Source organism: Muntiacus reevesi, chromosome 1 (assembly GCF_963930625.1).
Source record: "Muntiacus reevesi chromosome 1, mMunRee1.1, whole genome shotgun sequence".
NCBI classification, from domain to species: domain Eukaryota; kingdom Metazoa; phylum Chordata; class Mammalia; order Artiodactyla; family Cervidae; genus Muntiacus; species Muntiacus reevesi.
Genome location: NC_089249.1, coordinates 151155212 through 151179439, shown reverse-complemented (window position 1 = coordinate 151179439; position 24228 = coordinate 151155212). Strand labels below are relative to the sequence as shown.

The following is a 24228-nucleotide window of genomic DNA, read 5'->3' as shown; positions in this document are numbered from 1 at the left end:
GCCCTATATGGCCGGGAGGTTTCCTCTCTGTCCACCGGCCGCAGATTCAGCTCTGGCTGTGCTATGATGGGGCTGCCCCCGCCAGGGCTATGGCTGAAGAGGCTCTGGGTCCTCTTTCAGGTGGCCCTGCATGTGGCCATAGGCAAAGTGCTCCTGACGCTGTTTCCCAGGAGGGTCAAGCAGAACATCCTGGCCATGGGCGAGAAGACTGGCATGACCAGGAACCCACGCTTCTCCCATGAAAACTGGATCCCTACCTTCTTCAGTGCCCAGTATTTCTGGTTTATCCTGAAGGTCCGTTGGCAGCGACTGGAGGACATGACTGAACAAGGGGGTCTGGCCCCAAACTGCCCTGTAGTCTGCCTGTCAGGAGAGAGGTGCAGCATCTGGGACTTCATGCAAGGTCAGACGCTGGTCCAAGCTTAAGAGGTGCTTGGATGGGGGTGTTTGAGGGGGTGGGCAGGTGGGATGGAAAGCCTGAATGCCACTACTCCAGCTGCTCATCTTCTGGCTTCTTGTCCTCTTCCCACTCCCTGAAAACAAGGACTTCTCCTGGGTTCTGTTCTTCTGAGTGGCATCACCACCTTCCCAGGCAATCAGATGGCAAACCAGTCACACTGGCCATCAGCTCCTTGAGCACTGCTCTTACTGCACAGTTGCTCTGCCTGGGATGTCTTCACCATCCCCTCCCCACCTCCCCCCGGCCCAATCTGGTCCACTCTGGTTCATCTTTCAGACTCTTGCTCAGTGACACTCCCTGAACCCGGTCCCCTGATCTCAGCTCACCCCCTCTTCTATGCTTCATATCCTAAATTTCTCTTTACACACCTGTCATGGTTGCTAATTATTAATATGTGTGGGTGTTTGATTATTGTCTGTCCTCTTCACTAACCTGCAAGCTCTATGCAAGTGGAGGCTGTCTGTGCTCTAACCCACTGTTGGGTCCCCCTGGCTGCTGCTGGCTCATGGTAGTTGCCCAGTAAATATTTGTTGAAGATCTCTCTCTCACTCTCCCAGACAAACCAGCTCTATCTATTTGGGTTCTTAAAGGCCTGTCTGGTCAGGTTTATCTTTTGTCCTCACACCTGCTCTTCCTGCCAGGTCTTCCTCCTCCCCATCTTGCCCTCTCTTCCCACCTAACTTGAGGGTGGTCACCAGATGCCTATCCCTTCCACAAACATATCCCTGGCTGACTGGTACCCCAGCTCACCAACCTTCAGCAGCCCCATCTGCATCCGGGATGAAGCCCAGGCTCAGCCTTGTTCTCCATGTCCTCTCTGGACTGACTCCAGTTTTTCTTCCCAACTTCACCTGCAGGCTTACCCTCAGCACCCTGCCTCCAGGTGAGCTGCTGGCTCTGACATCACTTGTGCTTCCCCTCCTCTGTCTTAGCTGATGCCCTCCCCCTCCATCGCCACCGTTCCTCACCAGCAGGGTCCCGCTCTCAGGCCTCCCCTGTGACACCAGCTCAGACCCCTCCAGCTCTCCCGCTCTCCCTCCCTTCTGAACTCCTGGATCTCTGCCTGTACCTCTCCTGGGCACTGATCCTTCCTACCCAGCACTTGGCTGCCCAAGCACAAGTGTTACCCTCCTGCCCAGGCGGGGGCACCTTGGGACACAGCTGTGGAAACCCCAGGGCATGAACACGGCAGACAGACGAGAGTCCCTGAGGTTACTGACTAATCTAGCGTTGTTCAGAGTGTCTTCTTTGGAAACCAAATCCCATAGACATGCTTTACTCGATAGTGTTCCCTGGTCAAAATATTTTGGGAAATCTTGCATACTATACTCCCCTCTGGGCTTCCCTGGTAGCTCAGCTGGTAAAGAATCCACCTGCAATGCAGGAGATCCCAGTTCGATTCCTGGGTCCAGAAGATCCCCTGGAGAAGGGATAGGCTACCCACTCCAGTATTCTTGGGTTTCCCTGGTGGCTCAGATGGTAACGAATCCGCCTGCAATACGGGAGGCCTGGGTTTGATCCCTGGGTTGGGAAGATCCCCTGGAGAAGGAAATGGCAACCCACTCCAGTAGTCTTGCCTGAAGAACCCCCATGGACAGAGGAGCCTGGCAGGCTACAGTCCATGTGGTAGCAAAGAGTCAGACACGACTGAGCGACTAAGCACAGAACATCCTCTCCTCCTGGAAATTCATCATGCGCATGAACATAAGAGTCTCTGAGTGGCCTTGAAGCTTAAAAACAAAAAAAGAAACTTGAAAAACTTTAACACAGCACTGACTGATTTTCCTAACACACACATACAACTTTCCACTCTCCACCGGAGGGATATCCTATCATCGTCCTATTAGTTCCAAAGAACACACTCTGGGAGATGTTGACCTGATCCAGTGCTCTCATTTTAAAAGGGAAATGGAGGAAACTGAGAGCAAAGGTGACAGAGCCAGTGAGTGACCAAGTCAGACCCAGGATCCGGGCTTCTTCATCCTGTTTTTCCAGTGTACCTCAATAGACATTCACGAGCACCTCCCTTGAGCTAGATCCTCAGTTAGATGCCAGGGTCTACTCAGAGCTAGGTAAGAGCTTGCTCTTTTGTTTGAGGAATATATGGTTTCATGGTACAGACAGAAGTAATAACAAATCCATACAGTTCCATGAGGCTGAGGGGAGACTATAAAGGTATGAACTTCACCTGCAGGGCTTGGAAGGTTTCCTGGAGGAGGTGGCATTGGAGTTAAGCCTTGGAGAATAAGTAAGATTTTGGTAGCTTGAAAAGGGAAGAGTGTTTCAATCAGAGGGAAGGGTAAGAGTTTTTTTGCTCATGATCTTAAACTGCAGTGCAGAAATGACCTTGGTATATTCAGCAAACGTTCTCTAAGTGACCACTGATGATAAGAGCAGTGAGAATCAGCTCGTGTTTACTGTGAGTCTACCTCATGCCAACTCCCATGATAGAACGAGTCTACCTCGTGCCAACTCCTGTGACAGAACCACGCCAATTTGCTGACTTTTGATGGTCTAGTGATCAGCTCCATGAAAGCCAACGTGCCTCATGGCCAATTCACAGCATTTACTTGCTTATTTTAACTGCTTACTTTCCAGTGGGCCAGTGTACATTTTATTTTAAAAAATATTTATTTATTTGGCTGCACCAGTCCTTGTTATAGCCTGTGAATGCTTAGTTGAGGCATGTGCAATCTAGTTTCCTGATTAGGGACCGAACCCAGGACCCCTGCGTTGGGAGTGCAGCCTTAGCCACTGAATCACCAGGGAAATCCTTAGTGTACTTTCTCAATACTGTTTATTTGTCTCTACTCCCTGCTGCTGCACCTGAAATTGATGATGGAGAGGAAAGGTGTCTGAGCAATGAAAAGAAACTTTTATAAAATAGAATTTCAGCACATTGGTCCAGAGTCCCCTGAAGTAATAGGTATGATGATTACAGAAATCAACACAACTGGAAGATCTCATTACTCAAGGAAGGAGTTAATGGAGGGGGAGCGGAAACCAAGGAGTTCAGGAAGGAGTAGGGTCAGGTGGGAAGATGGTGAGGGGAGGGCTTCCTGGAGAAGAGAATGGTGAGCTGATGGTGTAAGGACTGAAGCCTCGAGATGGGTGAGGAAGAGGAGGGTGGTAAACAGAACAGGGTGGAGGGGAGGGGCAGTAGGGGTCTGATATGCAGAGGGGCATCAGTCAGTTTGGTAGAAGTGGGGTGTGAGAGGCATGAAGGAGTGAAGAAGGAGGCTGGAGATGTCATCAGGAATCAGAGCTTGTGGGGCCTCTGTGTCTTAGCAAAGAGGGTAGCCTTTACTCTGAATGTATTGGTGAGTTCTTAGAAGGATCTTCAAATAGAGTTAACATGATCAGTTCTGCTTATTAGAAAGACATTCTGTGTTGATGTTTGGGGAAAACCAACACAATTCTGTAAAGCAATTATCCTTCAATTAAAAAATACATAAAAATTTTAGAAAGAAAAACATTCTGTAAGAGCTTTGGAAACCCATCAGTCCACTAAAAAGCTCTGCTGTATGCTTTAGGTATAAATCCAAACTCAGTTTGGAGCCCCGGATTGGAAGGTCTGGAAGACTCTTTACAGATCATCTAAACCAACCCTTTCATTTTTTCAGATGCAAAGGCCCAGAGAGGTAAAGGACTTGCTCAGAGTTACACAGAGAGTTCTCGGAGAGTCCGAACAAGAATTTGAGACTTCTGACTCTCAGCTGGTGTGTTTTCTATTGTTGGATAAAAAAACAGAAGCTCAGGGAAACTCTCAGCTGCCTCTTATCCTCTGCAGGTACATGCACCTGCACACACAAGACACACACACACACCACACAACACTGATAACTGCCGTGTTGGGGTAGAAGGCAAGTGTGGATGATCACTTTTCTTGGAATCTGGCTGTTAATCTGAAACTAGATTTATTTCACCCCCTGTTTAAAATCTTCTAAAATCTCTTCAAGTATACTTATAAGGGGTCATCTAGTAACTATAAACGGGCTGGTTTTCTCTGCTGAGAGAGCCTGGTGTGGGGATTAATTTACTGGTTTGGGGGCTGACCAGTAAGTTAACCAATGATGGGTTTGAGTCTAGTGCTACCACAGAGCTATTTCCCCACTTATACAAACAAGCTGAACTTGACAGTCAGTCCTTGCCTGATGTTCTAGAACTGGTGTCCTCTGCACTGTGGCCTGTGGACATGGGCAGGGTGCCAGTCCCCAGTACGGCCACCCCCTCGCCTCCATCCATTTTCTGTCTGCTACCAGAAAAGCAGGGAACTAAGTTTGAACTTGGCCCTCAATACTTATCACTGCACCCAGCCACACTATAAATAATTAAACAAATGACTGTGTTTCTTCATGTCCTAATCAGTGGATGTTGAAATTTTTTATCCCATTAAAAACAAATTTCCAGACAGCTCGTATTTGGCTCTGGTCCTGACCTTAAATCTCCTCATTCTAATCTGAAGGGTGACTCCCTGGGGTCATTGGAGGCCAGTAGCTAGCCACTTGGCTCTGTCTGGCCTCTGAGCCTCTCCTGCTGTGACCTGAGCAAACTTGTCACGTGGGGTGAGGAGGCAACCAGCTGAGGCCCTCCCAGTGCCTCTTAGGGTCTCCTGTGAGGTCATCGGTGAGGCAAGGACAAGAATGATATATCTCCAGTGGAACAGGCCTGCTTTCTCCTCAAGTACTGAAAAATGAGGAATATATAAGCAATCATGTTTCTCCTTTTCCTTGGCCTTCTGGAAACTCAGAGTCAAATATTAGCTCAGTTACGATGGATGCGTGGGCTTCCCAGGTGGCTCAGTGGTAAAGAATTCATCTGCCAATGCAGGAGATTCTAGTTCGATCCCTGGGCCGGGAAGATCCCCTGGAGAAGGAAATGGCAACCCACTGCAGTATTCTTGCCTGGGGAATCACATGGACAGAGGAGCCTGGCAGACTACAGTCCATGGGGTCACAAAGAGTCAACCTCGACTTAGCACAGCAACAGCAGCGCAATGAAAGCATGAGATCTGAGCCTCCCAGAGGGCCATGGTTTTCAAATTTTTTTATTTAATAATATTTTATTATATATGTAAGCTGCTTTAAATCCTTTGTGGAACAAGTTAAAGAAATAACTAACCAAAGAAACCACAAGCAAGTTAAAATGTCTTCCACTCCCCATCTATCAACAAGCCCCATCAGTTCTACATTTTCCCCTTCCCCCTGCACACACACACTAGCCTAGACTCCCATTAACTCCCTTGTGGATTTCCCCAACTACCCCTAACTGCTTTTGCCCCTCTTCTGTCTCACTCTCAATCCTTTCTCCACTGAGAAGCCAGACCCATTTTAAAGGGTCAACCGATCGTTTTTCGTCTCATAGTCTTTAGTAGCAATCAGAGTTTTGGCTTGTAAGCAACAGAAACTCACTCAAGTTTTCTTAGTCATACACATTTCCACATGTATAAATGCCAAGTGTGTTATAAAAATGTTACAGGCTCCCCAGAATCAATCACAGCAGGAGCACTGGGCCTGAACAATCTTTCGGTTTCAGCAGTTGGACCTGGAAGCTGCTGACATTGTGGTTGCCACAGGAAATCCCTCTCCACTGGAGGGACTTCACCATCCCCTTGGGGCTCTACCACTGGGGTGTGGATGGGTTCTACCATCTCAATCACTCCAGAATCAAAGAACTACGTGGGAGGGTCTAACCAGCCCAGCCTGTGCCCTGGCTGCTGGGAGGGAGAATGGACCTGGCCCGTCTCTCTTCCATAGAGCAAGGCTGGGCACAATCCCCTATCAGTAGTACAAAAAATAGGGAATTCCAAGCAGGAAGGAGGGCTACAGGCTGGGCAGCCAAACTTGCAACAACTGTCCACCATCCTTGCTTTATCTCCATGATGTCCCCTTGGACCTGGAAGAAAATCCACATTCTACGCCATGGCATAGGAGAGCCTGCCTGCTTTGACCCTACCTACCTCTCCAGTCACATCTTTCATTGCCCTTGGCCTGGTTCCAGTCACAGTGGCCTTGCAGATCTTTCAATACACCAAGCTCTGTCCCTCTTGGGCCTTTGGACGTGGCACCCCCTTGCCTGGAATGACCCTCTTCTCCCTTTGCCTATAGCTGGCTCTTTCCTATTTCTCAGGGTAAATGGCATCTCCTCAGAGACCTCCCCTGACCCACCAATGTCAAGTCACTCCTTTATAGTCTCTTTTCTGACACTTACCACAACTTGAAATGACTTCTTTTATGCATTTTCTTGTTTCCTGCCTGTCTCCACATTAAACAGATCTTCAGTTGCACACGGTCTTCCCTGGTGGCCCAGACGGTAAAGAATCTACCTGTAATGTGGGAGATCCAGGTTCGATCCCTGGGTCAAGAAGATCCCCTGGAGAAGGAAATGGCACCCCACTCCAGTATTCTTACCTGGAGAATTCCATGGACAGAGGAGCCTGGTGGGCTATAGTCCATGGGGTAGCAAAGAGTCTGACACTTCTGAGCAAGTAATACTTTCATATTCTAATTGCACACAGGCAGAGACCTGCTGCTTCTGCCCTGTGCTGAATCCCCAGTGTGTGGCAGAGAACTGGGCACTTTATTAGCACTGAATGAATGCTTATATTGCGATGAGGGTATACTCAATGTTGGGGATGTGAGGAAGAATGAGGAACAGGCCCTTCCCTTAGGGGCAGTGAGTAGCCTATGGGATGCAGACACTTAAACTGGCCATGCCACAGTGCAGGAGTTACGGAAGGCTCTCACCCAGGACTGTCTTCCTGGATATGGGACCAGTGAATCACGACGGGTGCTTATTCAGAAGAGGCTGAGCACTCTTTGGAAGGGCTGATGCTGAAGCTGAAACTCCAATACTTTGGCCACCTGATGCGAAGAGCTGACCCATTTGAAAAGACCCTGATGCTGGGAAAAATTGAGGGCAGGAGGAGAAGGGGACGCCAGAGGATGAGGTGGTTGGATGGCATCACCGACTCAATGGACATGGGTTTGGGTGGACTCTGGGAGTTGGTGACGGACAGGGAGGCCTGACGTGCTGCAGTTCATGGGGTCACAAAGAGTCGGACACGACTGAGCGATGGAACTGAATGCTCTGCCAGAACTGTCTTGAAATTCTTAATGGTTTTATCTTTAATTTGTATTTTGTAAAAGAAGATCTTTGGACAGTTGGGCATGCCTCAGGGACTTGGAGCCTTGGCTCACACAGGTTCCTTTTTCCTACAGACCTCCCTGCTCCCTCTCCCCCACCCTTAACAGTCCTCCCAGGATCACTCCTCCACTCCCAGAGCCCCAGCCTATCCAACCTCCGTGCTCCCTCCCAGTGGCTGCTGCCACCTTCAGGCCCAGAGAGGGTCCGGACCCAGGAATAGGAAAGGTTAGGGTCGGGTGTGGGCATCCTGCAGTGATTCACAGGAGGGCATGGAGGTGGCCACCCCCAGCCTGGGCTGACAGTGCCACGAATCCATTTGGCAAGTGATTTGGGTCACTTAGTTGGAGAAGGCTTTTGCCCTCACTCCTTGGCTTGAGGTACCTAGCATGTCCCTGCATGAAAGTTGCAATACCCTGTGGGTTTGGGAGATGGCAGGTGGGAAGATGACATGTCTGGCTCAGTTTCTGTGCTGCTGGGCAGGGCATGGTACATTGGTCTGGTGGCTGGAGCCAGCAGCCACAGATACACATACATGTATGCAGAGTTTTGGGGCTCCTGGGTGACTGTAAGAGTCTATATTCACCCTATGAATACCTCTGTGCCCAGGGAAACCTGATATTAAATAGCAACTAAAACGCAGCATGCCAGGGCAAGAGAGATACTGTACCAGAAAACTATATTTTAATATATTTATTGGCACTTTCCCCCACTTTTTGAATAAAGGGCCTTGAATTTTCGTTTTGCCCTGGCCCAGCCAATTATGTGATCAATCCCCACATTTCACTCCTCTTTCTGGAGCCTTCTCCACTGCTCCCACTTCACAGCTCAGGGAGGAGAGGAGCACTTACACTTATGGGGTACCTACTATGGGTAGGCACCATTCTAAGCCCTTATCTGCTTTAACTTACCTAATCCTTAGAACAATCCTATCAGGTAAGTATTGTTATTATGTCCATTTGTGGGTGAGGAAACTGAGGTGCTTTGAATAGGAAGAGCACCAGCTTGAGAGTCCAGAAGCCAGAATGTTGGTTTTAATGCCACCATTGACCTGCTGTAAGCCTATAAATCACCCACCTTGCAGTATACTAATCACATCAATGAGAGAACAGATGGGTGCCTGCCTTATCACTGCATGAAAGGGACTCTCTTTGTCATTATTTTATTTACTTCCCAGTGAGTGTAGGTGATCCACTGAGACTGCCTGATAGAATCCCTTCATTCTGGAGAGGAGTCAACTGGCTCTGCTGCTGCTGCTAAGTTGCTTCAGTCGTGTCCGACTCTGAGACCCCATAGATGGCAGCCTACCAGGCTCCTCTGTTCATGGGATTTTCCAGGCAAGAGTACTGGAGTGGGGTGCCATTGCATGTGTTCTAAGCTTCTGCCCCTTCCCGCCCCTCCCCGCAATGTGCCCTGTCTCCATCTTAGAGAGGAAATAAAGGTAACAATGAAAGCAGGAGTGAAGACGGTGCTTGCAAAAGAAATGCTATGTGTCAGTTATTGGTTGATGATGGTTCCATTTGTTTTAGGCAACAGACCGTTGGTGCTGAATTTTGGAAGTTGTACCTGACCTTCATTTATTTTCAAATTTGACCAATTCAAGAGACTTATTGAAGATTTTGGTTCCATAGCAGACTTTCTCATCATTTACATTGAAGAAGCACATGCATCAGGTAAAAAAAGATGTTCCTCTCTCTCCCCTTCGCTCATGGTTGGGGGTGGGAAGAAGAGGAAGAGAGAAGGAAAGAGTCACTATTTGTTGAGGACCTAACTCAGTCGCTGCTAGGTCTACCCCCTACTCACTAACTCCACAGTCTGTGCTCTCTGCTAGTCACACAGAGCAAAAAACTGGGGTGCTTCTAACATTCTGAGTGGGTAAGTAGGGGAATCAAGGGGAGGAGCTCATCTGAACACAATCACAAGGAATTTGGACCTTGTGAAATGTCACGAGTGAAACAGCGGCTCTCTAGCAACGTGTGAGATCCATCCTAAGGCTCTCCAAGCTCCAGGGGACTTGGTGGTTCATCTCCGTCCATGATTCCCAAGCATTGTGAGCATCAGAAGCACCAGGGCTTGTGAAAGCAGACTGATGACCCCACCCCAGAGTTGGAGTTAAACCTGGGGTGGGGCCTAATAATTTACATTTCTAACCATCTCTGAGTGATGCTGAAGCTGTGGATTGGGGGACCACACTTTGAGAACCCCTGCTCTGGGTCAGCTTTTAGCTGAAGCAGCAATCCTTGTTTCAGCTCCTAATAGGTGATGGCTCATCTTCATTATTTAGTGGGAAATCTTGTTCCTTTGCTGAACAACTCTGTGAGAAAGTCCTGCCTTACCACGGGCAGACATGTCCCTCTCTGAAACTTCTACAGCTTGGCCGAAGCCTCTTAAACTTTACAGGACAATCAGACACATCCCTGTCTTCCTGACTTTTATGCGAACTGAATCCAAGAGTTTAGCCCAAGCCTCAAACTCAGAGGTTGGAGAAGGCAAGAAGGCTCATGTGGCTGAGTGAAATGAAAATTATTTACTCACCCCATCACCCCACAAGACAAGAGGCTGTTTCAGTCATCTGTCACTCAGCAGCTGGCAGAGTCCATGTTATAGAGTCAGAGCTCAGTGAAAGTTGGGTGAATAAGTGAGTGTTTAGACCAGTATTAGCCTTGCTGGCTGATCCATGTGTTTAGAGATTGTTATTAATTATCAGCAAAGCTGCTCCATCAGCCCTTTCCCCAGAGTGGTCCCTAGATCCCTCGTGTCTGAGCCATGTGGACCATATTCCAGAGCCCACGCTAGACCCATTGCATCTTAATTTATATGCACCTAGAGGCTGGAGAACTGCTTTCAGCCTATCACTGTGCTCATTTAACTGGCAGCTTCTATCTTCATTGAAGACTTTGGGGCAATTAAAAATATTAGCATAGGGTAACAGTTACATGAAGGTTCATTAAACTGTTCTCTCTACTTTTATGTATATTTGAACATTTCCAAAATAAAATTAAAAACAAACAGCATAGGCAACAATAGAGCAAAGCCAAGAACAATGCGTTTCTTTGTTAAATACCCTTTGGGAGAGCAGCAGCCATCAATGAAAGAAAAGAGAACATGGCACTCGAGTCACCTGGTAATCTTATTAAGGTGCAGGTTCTGGATCACAGGGCAGCAGAGGGGGGCAGCCTGAGACATGGCACTTTAAATCATGCCCCCAGGTAATGTTGAGCCTGCTGGTCCAGGGACCACGCTTGGAGTAATAAGGTTGTAGAGAATCCAGCTTTAATCTCTAAAAGAACAAGTTGCAAAGTGGAACAAGAGCAGATGGATCATCACAGAAATTTCCTGATACCTGTCTCCTCCCCTGCTTTCTCCTGGAATCCGACTGAGCAGGTTTAACCCTTTCCTGGGCCCAGGGCTGTCCTTCTCAAACCACTGAGGGAAAGGCTTCCTATTCCAGCCCTGACCCACACTGGTTTCTGTGCAGTGTACCCTCTGTGCTGTGCCACTCCCAGTTCAAGTATTTCTTCTTCCTCCCCAACTCCTTCCCCAGGGTACTCACTCCATCAGTCAGAAGGAGGTAAGGCCTGAATCCCAGAATTAAAATGCGCAGAGCCAGTGTCCACCAATACTGGGAGGTCTGAGTCAATCAGTTGACTTCCTTTTCCCCCACATACCACGTGTCTGTCCAGGTAAATTACAGGGAGGCATGAGGTGTAGTAGGAAGATCGCCCTAGCTGAATCACGTGCTGGCCACATGACCTGGACAGCTTACCTCCATGCCCGCTTCTGTGCCACTAAAACAGAATAATAGCACCTATCTCCCAGAACAAGTCTTCCCATGTGGCACTAGTGGTTAAGAACCCACCTGCCAATGCAGGAGACAGACACGGGTTCAATCCCTGGGTTGGGAAGATCCCCTGGAGGAAGGCATGGCAACCTACTCCAGTATTCTTCCCTGGAGAATCCCATGGACAGAGGAGCCTGGCAGCCTACAGTCCATAGGTTCGCAAAGAGTCAGACATGGCTGAGCACGCACATACATGTCTCCCAGAATAACCCACTTAACAGAATTTACTGGGTACCTACTATGTGTCCAGACCTGTACTGGGCCAAGGGATACATAGAGATGAAAGGTACATGCAGTGCCTGTCTCTAAAGAACTCACAGTTAAAGGTGGGGAGGCCGGTCACTGCTGCTCTCTGGGCCTCCACATTCCCAGCTGCAGGGTGGGGATGGGAAGGACATTCTGTGAAGCACCAGGGAGCTAATGGGTGGAAAAGACTGTCCGCCTAGACATGACACTCGTATAAGTCGGTGTTACTGTCATCAACAAAGTTTAGCTGTCTTGGGGCAGTTAATAAATACTTTAAACTGAGTCCAGGCTGTTGTAACTGGATGGGAATTTCTTCTGATTCTGGATTTTCCTAGGGGAAGAGTACTTTGAGAGGACTTTGAAGCACAAGAAGGAGGAGCCAGTTCTGCTGGTCAACTTGAGCAACTTACATTACCCTGGGAGGCAACTATTATAAATGCAGGCCTCATGGCTTCTAAAAGAACCCATACCACATTATCTGGGTTCCAATCTCCTCAGATGTGGGGAAAGTAGAAGGGCAAGGCCAGTACCAGTTTATGGATATTTTTTCAACCTGTGGGCCCATTCACTAATGAGTACCAACTCCTTTAAGTTGGCAGATGGGCATCTCAGCCAATAAAGCCAATTGAAAATCCACTTCCCTTTAAAGCAAGGGTCCCCAACCTCTAGGATCTAATGCCTGATGATCTGAGGTGCAGCTGATGTAATAATAATAGAAATAAAGTGCACAATTAATGTTATGCACTTGAATCATCCCAAAATCATCCCCCCACCCACCACCCAGTCCATGGAAAAACTGTCTTCCAAAAACCGGTCCCTAATGCCAAAAATGTTAGGGACCGCTGATTTAAAGTGAAGCGATCGGCTTTTTAAAATAAAAATAAAGATTAGTCACTGGCTTTTAAAAATAAAAAAATAATAACAATAAAGTGAAGCAACCTTAAATAGATTTGGTTTGGGGTGGGGATAGGGCATCTCCAGAGGAAAATAGTAGAATACCTGTAGTTGAGAATGAAAACTGCAAAAAAAAAAAAAAGAATGAATGGCTTTTTCTCTACTTGTCTGCTATTTTGGAGCAGTCAGGCAAGGTAAGTCAATAGTTTTTAAGCAGTTACAATGAACCAGGTAGAATACTGGGAATTCCACACAATTATCTCAGATAAGCCTTACAGCCAACTGAAATGTGGGTTCTATTAATCCATTTATCAGATGGGAAAACTGAGAATTTAAAAAGATTTAAAGAGCCTCCCAATATCACACAGCTGAGTGTATCAAGGAAGGCTTCCTGGAGGAGATGGTGTGACAGCAGTGTTTCTCAACCAAGGGTAATTTTTGTCCCGCAGAGGGCATTTGTGATGTCTGAGACATTTTCAGTTGTCACAAGCTGAAGGCAAGGTGACACTACTGAAATCTAGTGTGTAGGGCCAAAGATGCTGCTTCACACCTTACTACACACAAAACAGAAGAGAATTATCTACCCCAATTGTCAGTAGTGCCGAAGTTGAAAAGTCCTCCATCTGGGACCCTCAGTTAAAAGTGGGGGAGGTATCTGACCTGCAGGTCTGTCTGTTACAGATGGCTGGGCTTTTAAGAACAACGTGGACATCAAGAGTCACCGGAATCTCCAGGACCGCCTGCAGGCAGCCCGCCTGCTGCTGGACAGGAGCCCCCAGTGCCCCGTGGTGGTGGACACAATGAAGGACCAGAGCAGCTCGTGCTACGCGGCTCTGCCAGAGCGGCTCTATGTGCTCCAGGAGGGCAGGATCCTGTACAAGGTGGGGACTTGAGCAGGGGACCCAGGGAGGGCAGGGTAAGGGCGTTTGACTGTGTGTCAAATCACCGCCTGGTCACTTACCAGCCTCATGACCACAGGCAAGTCCTTTCCCCTCTTGGAGCTTCAGTTTCCTCTTCTCTAAAACGGAGACACGGACCCCCACCTCACAGGGGATGAAATAATGCACAAGAAATGCCCTAGCATTTGGACTGGAGTTGCAGCTTCCCGGGTGCCTTCTGAATCCAGAAGACTGGCCCAGCCCTGGTTTGTTTTGAGAGAATGTTTTCATCTCGTGAACAGTGCTCAGAGGAGGAAATGGACTTGCCTATGGCCAGGTTGCACAAGGCTCCTATTTCAATTCTAAATCCTCTGGGATGGGATGGGAGTGGGAGGGTCTGAAGCTGCCAATCCCTGAGACAGGCCTGAACCTGGAAATGGGTGTAGATGCTAGAAGACCATCTCCTCTGTAGTTTGGAGCGGGAAATGCTGAGGCAGGAACTGAGCCCAGTCTGCTTTTCTGGTGATCATGTACCCCTTCAATGCTTCCAGCTTGGTGAGGGTGAGGAAGGGAGCACAGCTTCGGATCCTGGGGGCACTGTGAGCCTCCCCTGTTGTGTGTTATGCGGTGCTCACTCAGTCTTGTCTGACGCTCTGCAGCCCCATGGACTGTAGCCCGCCAGGCTCCTCGGTCCATGGGATTTTCCAAGCAAGAATACTGGAGTGGGTTGCCATTTTCTTCTCCCGCGGATCTTCCCAACCTAGGGATCAAAACTGTGTCTCCTGCGGTTTCTGCGTTGGCAGGCAGATTCTTTACCAATAGTGCCCCCTGGGAATCACTAGCGTCCCCTGAGAGGATAGAAATTAGGTTTTACATCTGCTGAAGGGATTCAAACCTGGGGGAGCATATGAAGCCCAGCTCTGGGGTGCCTCTCTGCCCATGGGGCAGGCGGGCCTTACTCATGCCGGTGAAACAAGCAGCAACCTGCATATAAATTCTCAAAATGCTAAGGGTCACTGCACAAGGATTCGAGTCCTTCCTTCCCCGTCCCCTGTGACCCAGTACTGAGGTTCAGGCAAGCTGGGTACCGAGTCCTTACCTGGGGTTAGGCCCTGAGCAAGTACTGGAAACACAAGCGCAGGTTTAAAAGGAGCCACAACTTACTTCAAAATACTCACAATTGGAGGAGCAGGGAATAAGGAAGGCATAAAGAGAGTGTTACAGTTTCCTGGGTGCTGTGAGGCTCCAGGGCAGGGATCAGCAAAGTTGTTCTGCAAAGGGCCTGAGAGGAAAAACGACTCCGTGGGCCAAATAATCCCTGCTGAAATGCTTCAGTTTTGCAATTATAGCACAAAACCAGCATAGACAATATGTAAAGGAAAGGGTGTGAGACCTCAGGATAGATTTGGCACTCATGATAAATTTCCTGAACCCTGAGGAAGGGCAGGCTTTTCAGAGGCGGTGACACCTGCTTAAGCCATAAAGGATAAGGAGGCTGCCACGTGAACATGGTGAGTAAAAACCATTGCAAATACAGGCAGGAGAGACAGAAGCACTGAGGTTTGTTAGGGCAGGGTGTGGAGGGTTGGGCCATTTCCATTATAAAAGGCTCATTCTGGACCAAGGAGTTCAGCCTACATCTGAGAGCGAAGAGCCACTGAAGAGTTGTGAGCCAGGGAGAAGCACAAATCAGATCTATACTTTAGAAAGATCATGTACTACTAGGTGAAGAAGGGACTGGAGGGAAATAATACAACACTAAAGCAAATATACTCCAATTAGAAAAAAAAAAGAATGGACTGAAGGAGCTGGGGTGGTCGTTGCCCAAACAGGAGATGAAGAGGACTGAACTGAGGCTGTGGGATTAGACAGGCAGAGGTGGTTTGATGCAGAGTGAGCAGAACTTGATGTGAGAGGTGGCTGGTCTGAAAGTCCAGTTGTGAAAGATAAGCTAATTTGTCTAGACCCCTTTCTCCTTTTGAAACTATTCTCTTTACCTGCTCTGGTTTTCCTCTTGCTTCTTTGTCCAGTCTTCGCATTGCATGTTGGTGCCATTCCACACGCTTTCCCTGGGTGCTCACATCTATCTCATGGTCATCTGCGCTTGACTGCACCACCCTGATGACTTCCACACGGATGTCACCAGCTCAAATCTCTCAGCTCAGCTCAGCTCCAGACCTACATATTCCTGCAAGTTGGAAATCTGGAAATACTGACTCATTTCTCTTGCAGGGTAAACCTGGTCCTTGGAACTACAATCCAGAGGAGGTTCGTGCTGTTCTGGAAAAGCTCCACAGTTAATATGGACGGATTGCCCAATCCTAGGTGCCCAACATGAGGGCCCCTTAAGGCTTGGTTTGACCCCCATCCCAGCTGACATTTACCTCTTGACCTGTGTTCCCAGTTGAATCACTAGCCTGGATTTTTCTCATTGCACGTTGCAATGAGAAAACGAAGCCACAAGTAAGCTGAGTATTAAAGAAGGTATAATTCCATACTGCTCCCACCATGGAGACCGTGTTCATTGCACAGCATTCTAAGAATGAGAGCAGGCACACTCTGCATTTCCTTCTGAGCATCCAGCCACTCTAATATGGCATTCCTTAAATGAAGTAAATTCTTTGTACCAGATTTGCCATTTAAAGAATTAATAATTTAAGACACTAAATTGGCTTTTAGAACTAAGCATGGGGAGAACTCCAGTTTTTCAAAGGAATTCAAAGAGAATGGGAGCAGACAGTACAGATGGTAATCCTTTTCTTGCCAAAACATTTAAAACAAAGGATGGTGGCAGTGATGGGTGAGTTTCCACAAGAGTATATTTTCAGTTCTATAGTAAAAGAAGAGGGTGCTCACTTTACCATCTTTGAATATATTTCATAGGCATCTTGCTCTCCATACCTGGGACTCTTCTTTTATTTTCAATTATAACAAGTCACTTGGTAGGAGGACTGGCTTCCTAAAACCACTTTAACCTTGACCAAACTAGACAACAGATACTACAGAGCTGTCATTCAGTTGTGCAGAAACTCATATATGAAATCCCATTTCTCTGATTTCTTCACAAGTCTCCTAAAAGGTTATTTGCATTAGATTACCTCAGACTAATGAATAACCATTGGTATTGAGCTGTTTTAACTCTGCCTCTTTTCATATTTGTTCATGACGGCCACAGCCTAAAGTACACACGGCTGTGACTTGATTTGAAAGAAAATGTTTTAAGATGCAGCAAACTAACATAGAATGATTAAAAACTATCAGGCTATTCTGGATGGCTTCAGTGTGATCTTTACATTGTCTTTTCTAATGCGTGTCAGCTTGTTCTGTTTTTTATTATAGACCAATGTAATCTGATGAGCAAAAAATACCACAGGCCCCCCTTTGGTGGGAAGAACACTCAGTCTGTCTGTGTTACCTGTCTAACCTGGTTCTGTCTCATAAACTCCTTGTCAGAGAATGTCCACATTGATATCAAATTACCTTCACAACATGACTTGATAGAAAAGACTTGGGAGGCATTTTTCTAACATGAAAACACAGTTTTGTTGTCTCTGTCTTACCTGCCAAGAACTTTTAAAAATAGTTATTAATCATTTATCAGGCACAGGCACTTTCAGACATGCAGTCTTATTTAATCTCTATACAGCTCAAAGAGATTATTAGACACATTTTACAGATGAGGAAACCAAGGCTCAGAATTAAGTAACTTATGGAAGGCCTCATACCCAATAAGCAACAAGCTGAGATTCAAACCTCATCTCTAACTTCAAACCAGAATCCCAGCTCTGCTTCCTGCTGGCTGTGTGATTTTGGTTAAAGCTGCTTTGGTATCTTGAACTACGAAACAGGGTATCAACAGTGACTACCCTACAGAGGACTCATGAGTAAAGCACTCAGAACTGTGCCTGGCTTGGAGAAAATGCCATCAAAATGTTGGCTACTATTGTTACCATCATTACTGCTCTACAGCTGCCTTCTTGGGCTCCCTTTTTGGTGCTGGGAGATGGAAAAAAATACAGGATCGTAGACATTGAATAAAACTCTTCATCCTGCCAAAGCAACTGACCGATACTGTCGTGAGTTTGTAAGAGGATACCGAGGACGAGTAGCTGTGAGGCAGTGGGTATAAGGCACAGCTGAGCACAGTCCTTTGTAAGCAGTGTTCCTTAGACTCTCAGTGGTATTTGATTCTGTATGACTTCAAGGGCTGTAGCCCGCCAGCCTCCCCTGTCCATGGGATTTTTTCCAGGCAAGAATATTGGACTGTGTTGCCGTTCCTCCTCCAGGGGATCTTCCTGACCCAGGGATTAAACCCAAGTCTCCTGCATTGCAGGCAAATTCGTTACCGCTAAACAATCGGGGAAGACCTTCCTAAGCACTAAATTCCACAAAAAGAGGCAGAGTATAAAGCTGTGCTCCTCTGAATCACTTCTCAGGTGGTCCTTCAACTCACACCTATAAATGCCTAGAAATCTCCCTGTTTTAAACAAATAATAGTAGCTGGAATGGAGGAGTTTTCAGAAAGCTAAAAGAGATCCCAAACAATCCAATTAAATTTTCCTTGATGTAATGCTTCAGACATTAATTGAGCCCTGATTTCTTCTCTGGGTGCTGAGAGATGATGCAAAGATGACAAAGTCCAACTTTGGTCCTCCAGAAGCTTAACCTCCTAGGGCAGGGGGCACAGGGGTGGACATACACTGCAATAACCATAATTCAAGGTCAAATATGAAGGGTTAGAGTTGTAGTGTGTTGTGCTTAGTTGCTTAGTCCTGTCTGACCCTTTCAACCCCATGGACTGTAGCCCACCAGGATCCTCTGTCCATGGGGATTCTCCAGGCAATAATACTGGAGTGGGTTGCCATGCTCTACTCCAGGGGATTCCCCAACCCAGGGATCAAACCCAGGCCTCCTGAATTGCACGCAGATTCTTTACCATCTGAGCTGCCAGGAAACCCAAGAATACCAGAGTGGGTTGCCTATTCCTTCTCTAGCAGATTTTCCCGATCCAGGAATTAAACCGGGATCTCCTGCATTGCAGGCAGATTCTTTACCAGCTACCAGGAAAGCCCAGGTTAGAGCTGAGAGGGAGGCAAAGCTCAGAGAGCACAGAGGAGAAAGCAGTCTGTCTGAACTGGGTGCCTCTAGGAAAGCTTTGTGAAAGTGGTGACCTTTGAGCTTGGTCTTCAAAGATGCCCAGGAAGTCTATAATCTGGGCTGCAAGCCCAAAGAACATGAGAAGGGAGAATAGCATTAAAGTGGACAAAACAATGTGGGCAAAGGCGGGGGAAAAAACCTGCCCAGGAGACTGCAAAAGTTTTGAGCTCAATTTTAATTTATGATGAAGAAAGTTCTTTTCTCTTAGAAGGTGACCTCTCTGGGTCTGGATACCAAGAATGAACTGACTCTGCTTGACTAGCATTGGAAAATACGGGTGAAGTAAAAGAAGCTTGTTAATATATCTTGTTTCACTCCAAGTACAGGTTGCATTCAGAATATCAACTGATTTGAAGAAGATTTTTCAAAACCACCTATTTGTCTGCTTTCAAGGGAAAGATTTACCTGTAGTTCACCTGTTCTCTAAGCCCCTTAGCGGTTCCCAGCCTTTTTGGTACTAGAGACCAGTTTCGTGGAAGGCAATTTTTCCACAGACTGGGATTTGGGGGGATGGTTTTAGGATGATTCAAGAACATTACATTTATTGTGCACTTTGTTTCTATTATTATTATTACATCAACTTCACCTCAGATCATCAGACATTAGATTCCAGAGGCTGGGGGCCCCTGCTCTAAGGGTGATGCCTTCTGTGGTACCTGGCTTTATGTAGGACTCTGAGCCTACTGCACATTCTAGCTTGCATTCTAGCTGCTGCAAGACTGGCCTTATGGGCCTGGCAGGAGGCCCAGGAAATCCAGGCTCCGTCTCAGAAATTGGCAGATGCTGTCAGAGAGGCCCAGTAACTTTAATATTTATTCACCTGCCCAGAGTCAGGCTCTCAATTGCTCCTGGCCACAGACAACTTTATTTCTGGTAAACTCAGCCATTAGTTTCCAAAGGTGTATTGAAATACTTTATCCAGCATGTTCGATTGAGGAAGGAGTCCAGGATACCCAATCGGCCATATAGATTGCATCATTCAAAGTCTCAAGTATGCAGTTTTCTGAAGAAAGGCATGTGAATCCTGTATTCCCTGAAGTCCTACATGCCTCTAATGACCCATGGCTGTCCTTTAAACCTGGAGGATACCTGGCTGGGCTTCAGAATCTTATGTTTTAGTTCTTTTACCTCAGAAATTTGTGGACATTGTTTTACAGTCGTCTAGCAAGCCTCTTGATGAAAGTGAAAGAGGAGAGTGAAAAAGTTGGCTTAAAGCTCTACATTCAGAAAACTAAGATCATGGCGTCTGGTCCCATCACTTCATGGCAAATAGATCGGGAAACAGTGGACACAGTGGCTGACTTTATTTTGGGGGGCTCCAAAATCACTGCAGATGGTGACTGTAGCCATGAAATTAAAAGACGCTTGCTCCTTGAAATGAAAGTTACGACCAACCTAGATAGCATATTAAGAAGCAGAGACACTACTTTGCCAACAAAGATCCGTCTAGTCAAGGCTATGGTTTTTCCAGTGGTCATGTATGGATGTGAGAGTTGGACTGTGAAGAAAGCTGAGGGCCGAAGAATTGATGCTTTTGAACTGTGGTGTTGGAGAAGACTCTTGAGAGTTCCTTGGACTGCAAGGAGACCCAACCAGTCCATCCTAAAGGAGATCAGTCCTGGGTGTTCATTGGAAGGACTGATGCTGAAGCTGAAACTCCAATACTTTGGCCACCTCATGCGAAGAATTGATTTACTGGAAAAGACCCTGATGCTGGGAGGGATTGGGGGCAGCAGGAGAAGGGGACGACAGAGGATGAGATGGCTAGATGGCATCACCACCTCAAAGGACATGAGTTTGAGTAAACTCCGGGAGTTGGGGGATGGACAGTGTGGCCTGGCATGCTGCAATTCATGGGGTCGCAAAGAGTCGGACACGACTGAGCGACTGAACTGAACTGAACTGAATTGAGCAGTCATGAAAGGAAAAGTCTCAGACCAGCCTAATTTATTTCCCCTGGCACTTAATTGTCTTCATTCTACCTGGAAACTTGTCAAGATTCTTTCTCCTGTTTGAAGTTCAGTAACTTTACCAAGACCTAGTCCAGTGTTGATTGTTCAAACTTTCCTTGGAATGCTGCTGTGGTCTAAACGTTTGTGTCCCCTCAGAATCCATATACTGAACCTTACAGCCCAGTGTGATAGTGTCAGGAGGTGAGGCCTTTGGGAGGTAATTCAATCGTGAGAGTGGAGTCTTCATGAATAGGATTAGTGCCCTTATAAAAGAGGCTCCTATGAGCTGGTTTGCCCTCTTCCACCATCTGAGGATACAAGAAGTCTGAAACGCTGGAAAAGGGCCCTTGTGCAACCTTGCTGATACCCTAATTTCAGACTTTCAGCCTGCAGAACTGTAGGAAATAAATTTCTGTCAACTATGTATGTGCTCAGTTGCTCGGTTGTGTTGGACTCTTTGCAACCGCATGAACTGCAGTCCGCCAGGTTGCTCTGTCCATGGAATTCTCCAGGCAAGAATACTGGAGTGGGTTGCCATTTCCTACTCCAGGGGATCTTCCCGACCCAGGGATTGAATCCACATCTCCTGCACTGGCAGGTGGATTCTTTACCCCTGAGCCAGCAGGCAAGCCTGTCTCTGTTGTCTCTAGGCCACCCCAATCCATGGTATTTTTGTTACAGGAGCTTGAACAGACTATAAGGTAAATACAAAAGCTTCTTTTGATCTTAGGATTTCTTATTTTTTAAATTTCAGGAACATGTTTTATTGCTTTGAACACCTTTCCTGTTACATTTTGTCCTGTTATCTTAGTCAGGGATTACAATGATGGGTATGTTGGGTCCTTTCTTTCGTCCATAACTATTATCTTTTCCATAACTTTTAAAATCTTTGTTCTTTTCAATTCCACGCTGTGATTTTCCTCAAGCTCTTCCCTCTGATCCCAATTCTCCTTAAGTTAGGTTTATTATTATTCCAGATATGGCTCCACTGTCCTCTGGATTTCGGGAGTTGGAGGCCTGAACACTGCATTCGCGTCAGGTTCTGCAGATGGGAAGCCCTGATGGAGACTAACGGTGAACAGAAGGGAGAAGTCATTTTCTCCACTTCTTGCTGTAGGAAGTGCAGGACACCGTGCACAGCAGTTGCTTTGGGATCCCCAGCCGTGGTGGCAGAGTGGCTTCTGATCAGAGGCAGTATTGCTGCTCCCACTGGTCAACCGTGAGTGTGGCCTGCAGGCTCCCCCTCTGGATGACACTATCTTCTGTTTGTTTTCCCAGCCATTTCAATACCTTTGTAACAGATTCCATGCATTATTTTCCTCCCTGCTTTCACTCTGTATCTAGACTGATTTCAGTTTTTCTAATTGAACACTGATGGCTACAATTACCCTCATCACCCTTTTGCTTCTTACATGGCTTTCACCTTTGAATCAATTTTCTTTTTCTCTTCCATGTCTTTTTCTTAGCTCTGCCAGATCACTTTCCATCTTCTGTGACTTCTTTTTTTCTTGAAATCTTTGTATCTCTTTTTTGAGTTCTTTTTTTCTTTTTTGAAGGATAATTATGGGTCTCCATTCTTGGTGTATTCTTTGTGCAACAAATTTGTTCTTCCTGCAACAAATGTTCTGTAACTGCCTTATTTTTCTGGCCACCTCCCCTCTTTTTGTTTCACAGTTTCTAATCATAGGTCCCTATAGCACAATGGTTCTCAAACTTAGACATGCATCAAACACACCTAGAGGGCTTGTCAAAATACAGATTGAAGGGTCACACCACCAGAGTTTCTGATTCCATAGATCTGGAGTTGGGCTAGGGAATTTGCATTTCTAACAAGTTTCATAAAAACAGGAGGTTGCTGTTCCAGGGACCACACTTTGAGAACTACTGCTGTAATAAATGTTATTGGTGTTCTGCCGAGATCTCTTTTCCAAATCCATATGCCAGCTACTGTGATATTGGCAACTAATGGCTCAGCTGTTGCTTCTCCTGTGAATTGCCCTAAGTGACAGAAGCTGCTTTATTCAGCAATGCCTGAGAGTTGTTCCCCTGCAGGTAGGTGGCCCATGGCCATTGACTGAAGGATTTGAGAGCAAAGGCCTGGTCCCTTGCCTCAAGGGTGGGAAGCTTAACTCTCTGGTGTCATTCATGCTCTAGAGCTCCCTGCGGGCTCAGGCTGAGGCCAGACTTCAACCAAAACTGAAACCGTCTTTGGTTAACTTTCTCCCATGATCTATCCCACTTCCTGAGAGTGCTCTCTCAGTAAATCACTCTTACAGGAATTCCTCTCTAAAACTCTGTTTATAGAAACCCAGACCTAAAGCAATACGCTTCTGGGACTTTTCAGATTACTCTTCTTTAATAGGGCTAGTTGTTGGTTGAAACATAAAGACAGAAGGAGGAGTAGTAGGCTACGGCAACCTGCAACTTTGATTTACATTAGTTGTCTGGAATGCTCTCATTAAGTTTATTGTTTCCTTTGCAATGGGACTCCTAGAAATCCCCTTCAGTCACACTCCACTTTGGCTGCCTTCTCACCAGCTGAACTTAATTGTGCAACCTCCTTCAGATGTTGAAACCATAAGCCTCAATGTGACTGTACTTGGAGATAGAACCGATTAGGAACTTCTTGTTTGATCACTAAGTCTTGTCAGAGCTCTTTGTGACCCCATGGACTGCAGTATGCCAGGCTTCCTTGTCCTTCACTATCTCCCTGAGTTTGCTCAAACTTATGTCATAGGCAGTCTGTGATCTCATCCTTTATCACCCCCTTCTCCTCCTGCCCTCAATCTTCCTAGCATCAGGGTCTTCACATCAGGTGACCAAAGTCTGGGGCTTCAGCATCAGTCCTTCATGAATGTTCAGGTTTGATTTCCTTTAGGATTGACTAGTTTGATCTTGCTATCCAACGGACTCTCAAGTCTTCTTCCATACCACGATTCCAAAGCATCAGTTCTTTGGTGTTCAGCCTTCTTTTTGGTCCAGCTCTCACATCCATTTGTGACTACTGGAAAAATCATAGCTTTAACTTTTTGGATCTTGGTCAGCAAAGTGATATCTCTGCTGTTTAATATGCAGTCTAGCTTCATCACAGCTTTCCTTCCAAGGAGCATGTGTCTTTTAATTTCATGGCTGCAGTCACTGCCTGCAGTGATTTTGGAAACCAAGAAAATAAAATCTGCCACTTTTCTCACTTTTTCACCATCTATTGACCATGAAGTGATGGGACCTGATGCCATGATCTTAGTTTTTTGAAACTTGAGTTTTAAGCCAGCTTCTTCACTCTCCTCTTTCATTTTCATCAAGAGGCTGTTTAGTTCCTCTTTGCTTTCTGCCATTACAGTGGTTGTTGTTGCTGTTCAGTTATTCAGTCGTGTCAGCTCTTTGCAACCCCATGGACTGCAGCACATAAGGCTGCTGTGTCCTTCACCATCTCCCAGAGATTGCTCAAACTCATGTCCATTGAGTCGGTGATTCCATCCAACCATCTCGTCCTCTGTAGTCCTCTTCTCCTCCTGCCTTCTATCTTTCCCAGCCTCAGGGTCTTTTCCAATGAGTTGGCTGGTATTATCTGCATATCGGAGCTTGTTGATATTCCTCCCTTATTACCATTAAGACACTTTTTTTTTTTTTTAGTTCTACCACTTTATTGCTACCAAC

The 24228-nt window shown here is 46.6% G+C and overlaps 1 protein-coding gene across 1 annotated transcript; it reads left to right on the top strand.

The window, feature by feature from the left end:
* DIO1 (iodothyronine deiodinase 1) lies at window positions 1-22341 on the top strand. The gene is made up of 4 exons (XM_065912660.1): window positions 1-403; window positions 9133-9276; window positions 13266-13465; window positions 15695-22341. The coding sequence occupies exons 1-4, from the start codon at window positions 64-66 to the stop codon at window positions 15761-15763; spliced, it is 753 nt and encodes a 250-aa protein (XP_065768732.1). The 5' UTR covers window positions 1-63; the 3' UTR covers window positions 15764-22341.
* Window positions 22342-24228: the final 1887 nt, after the last annotated feature.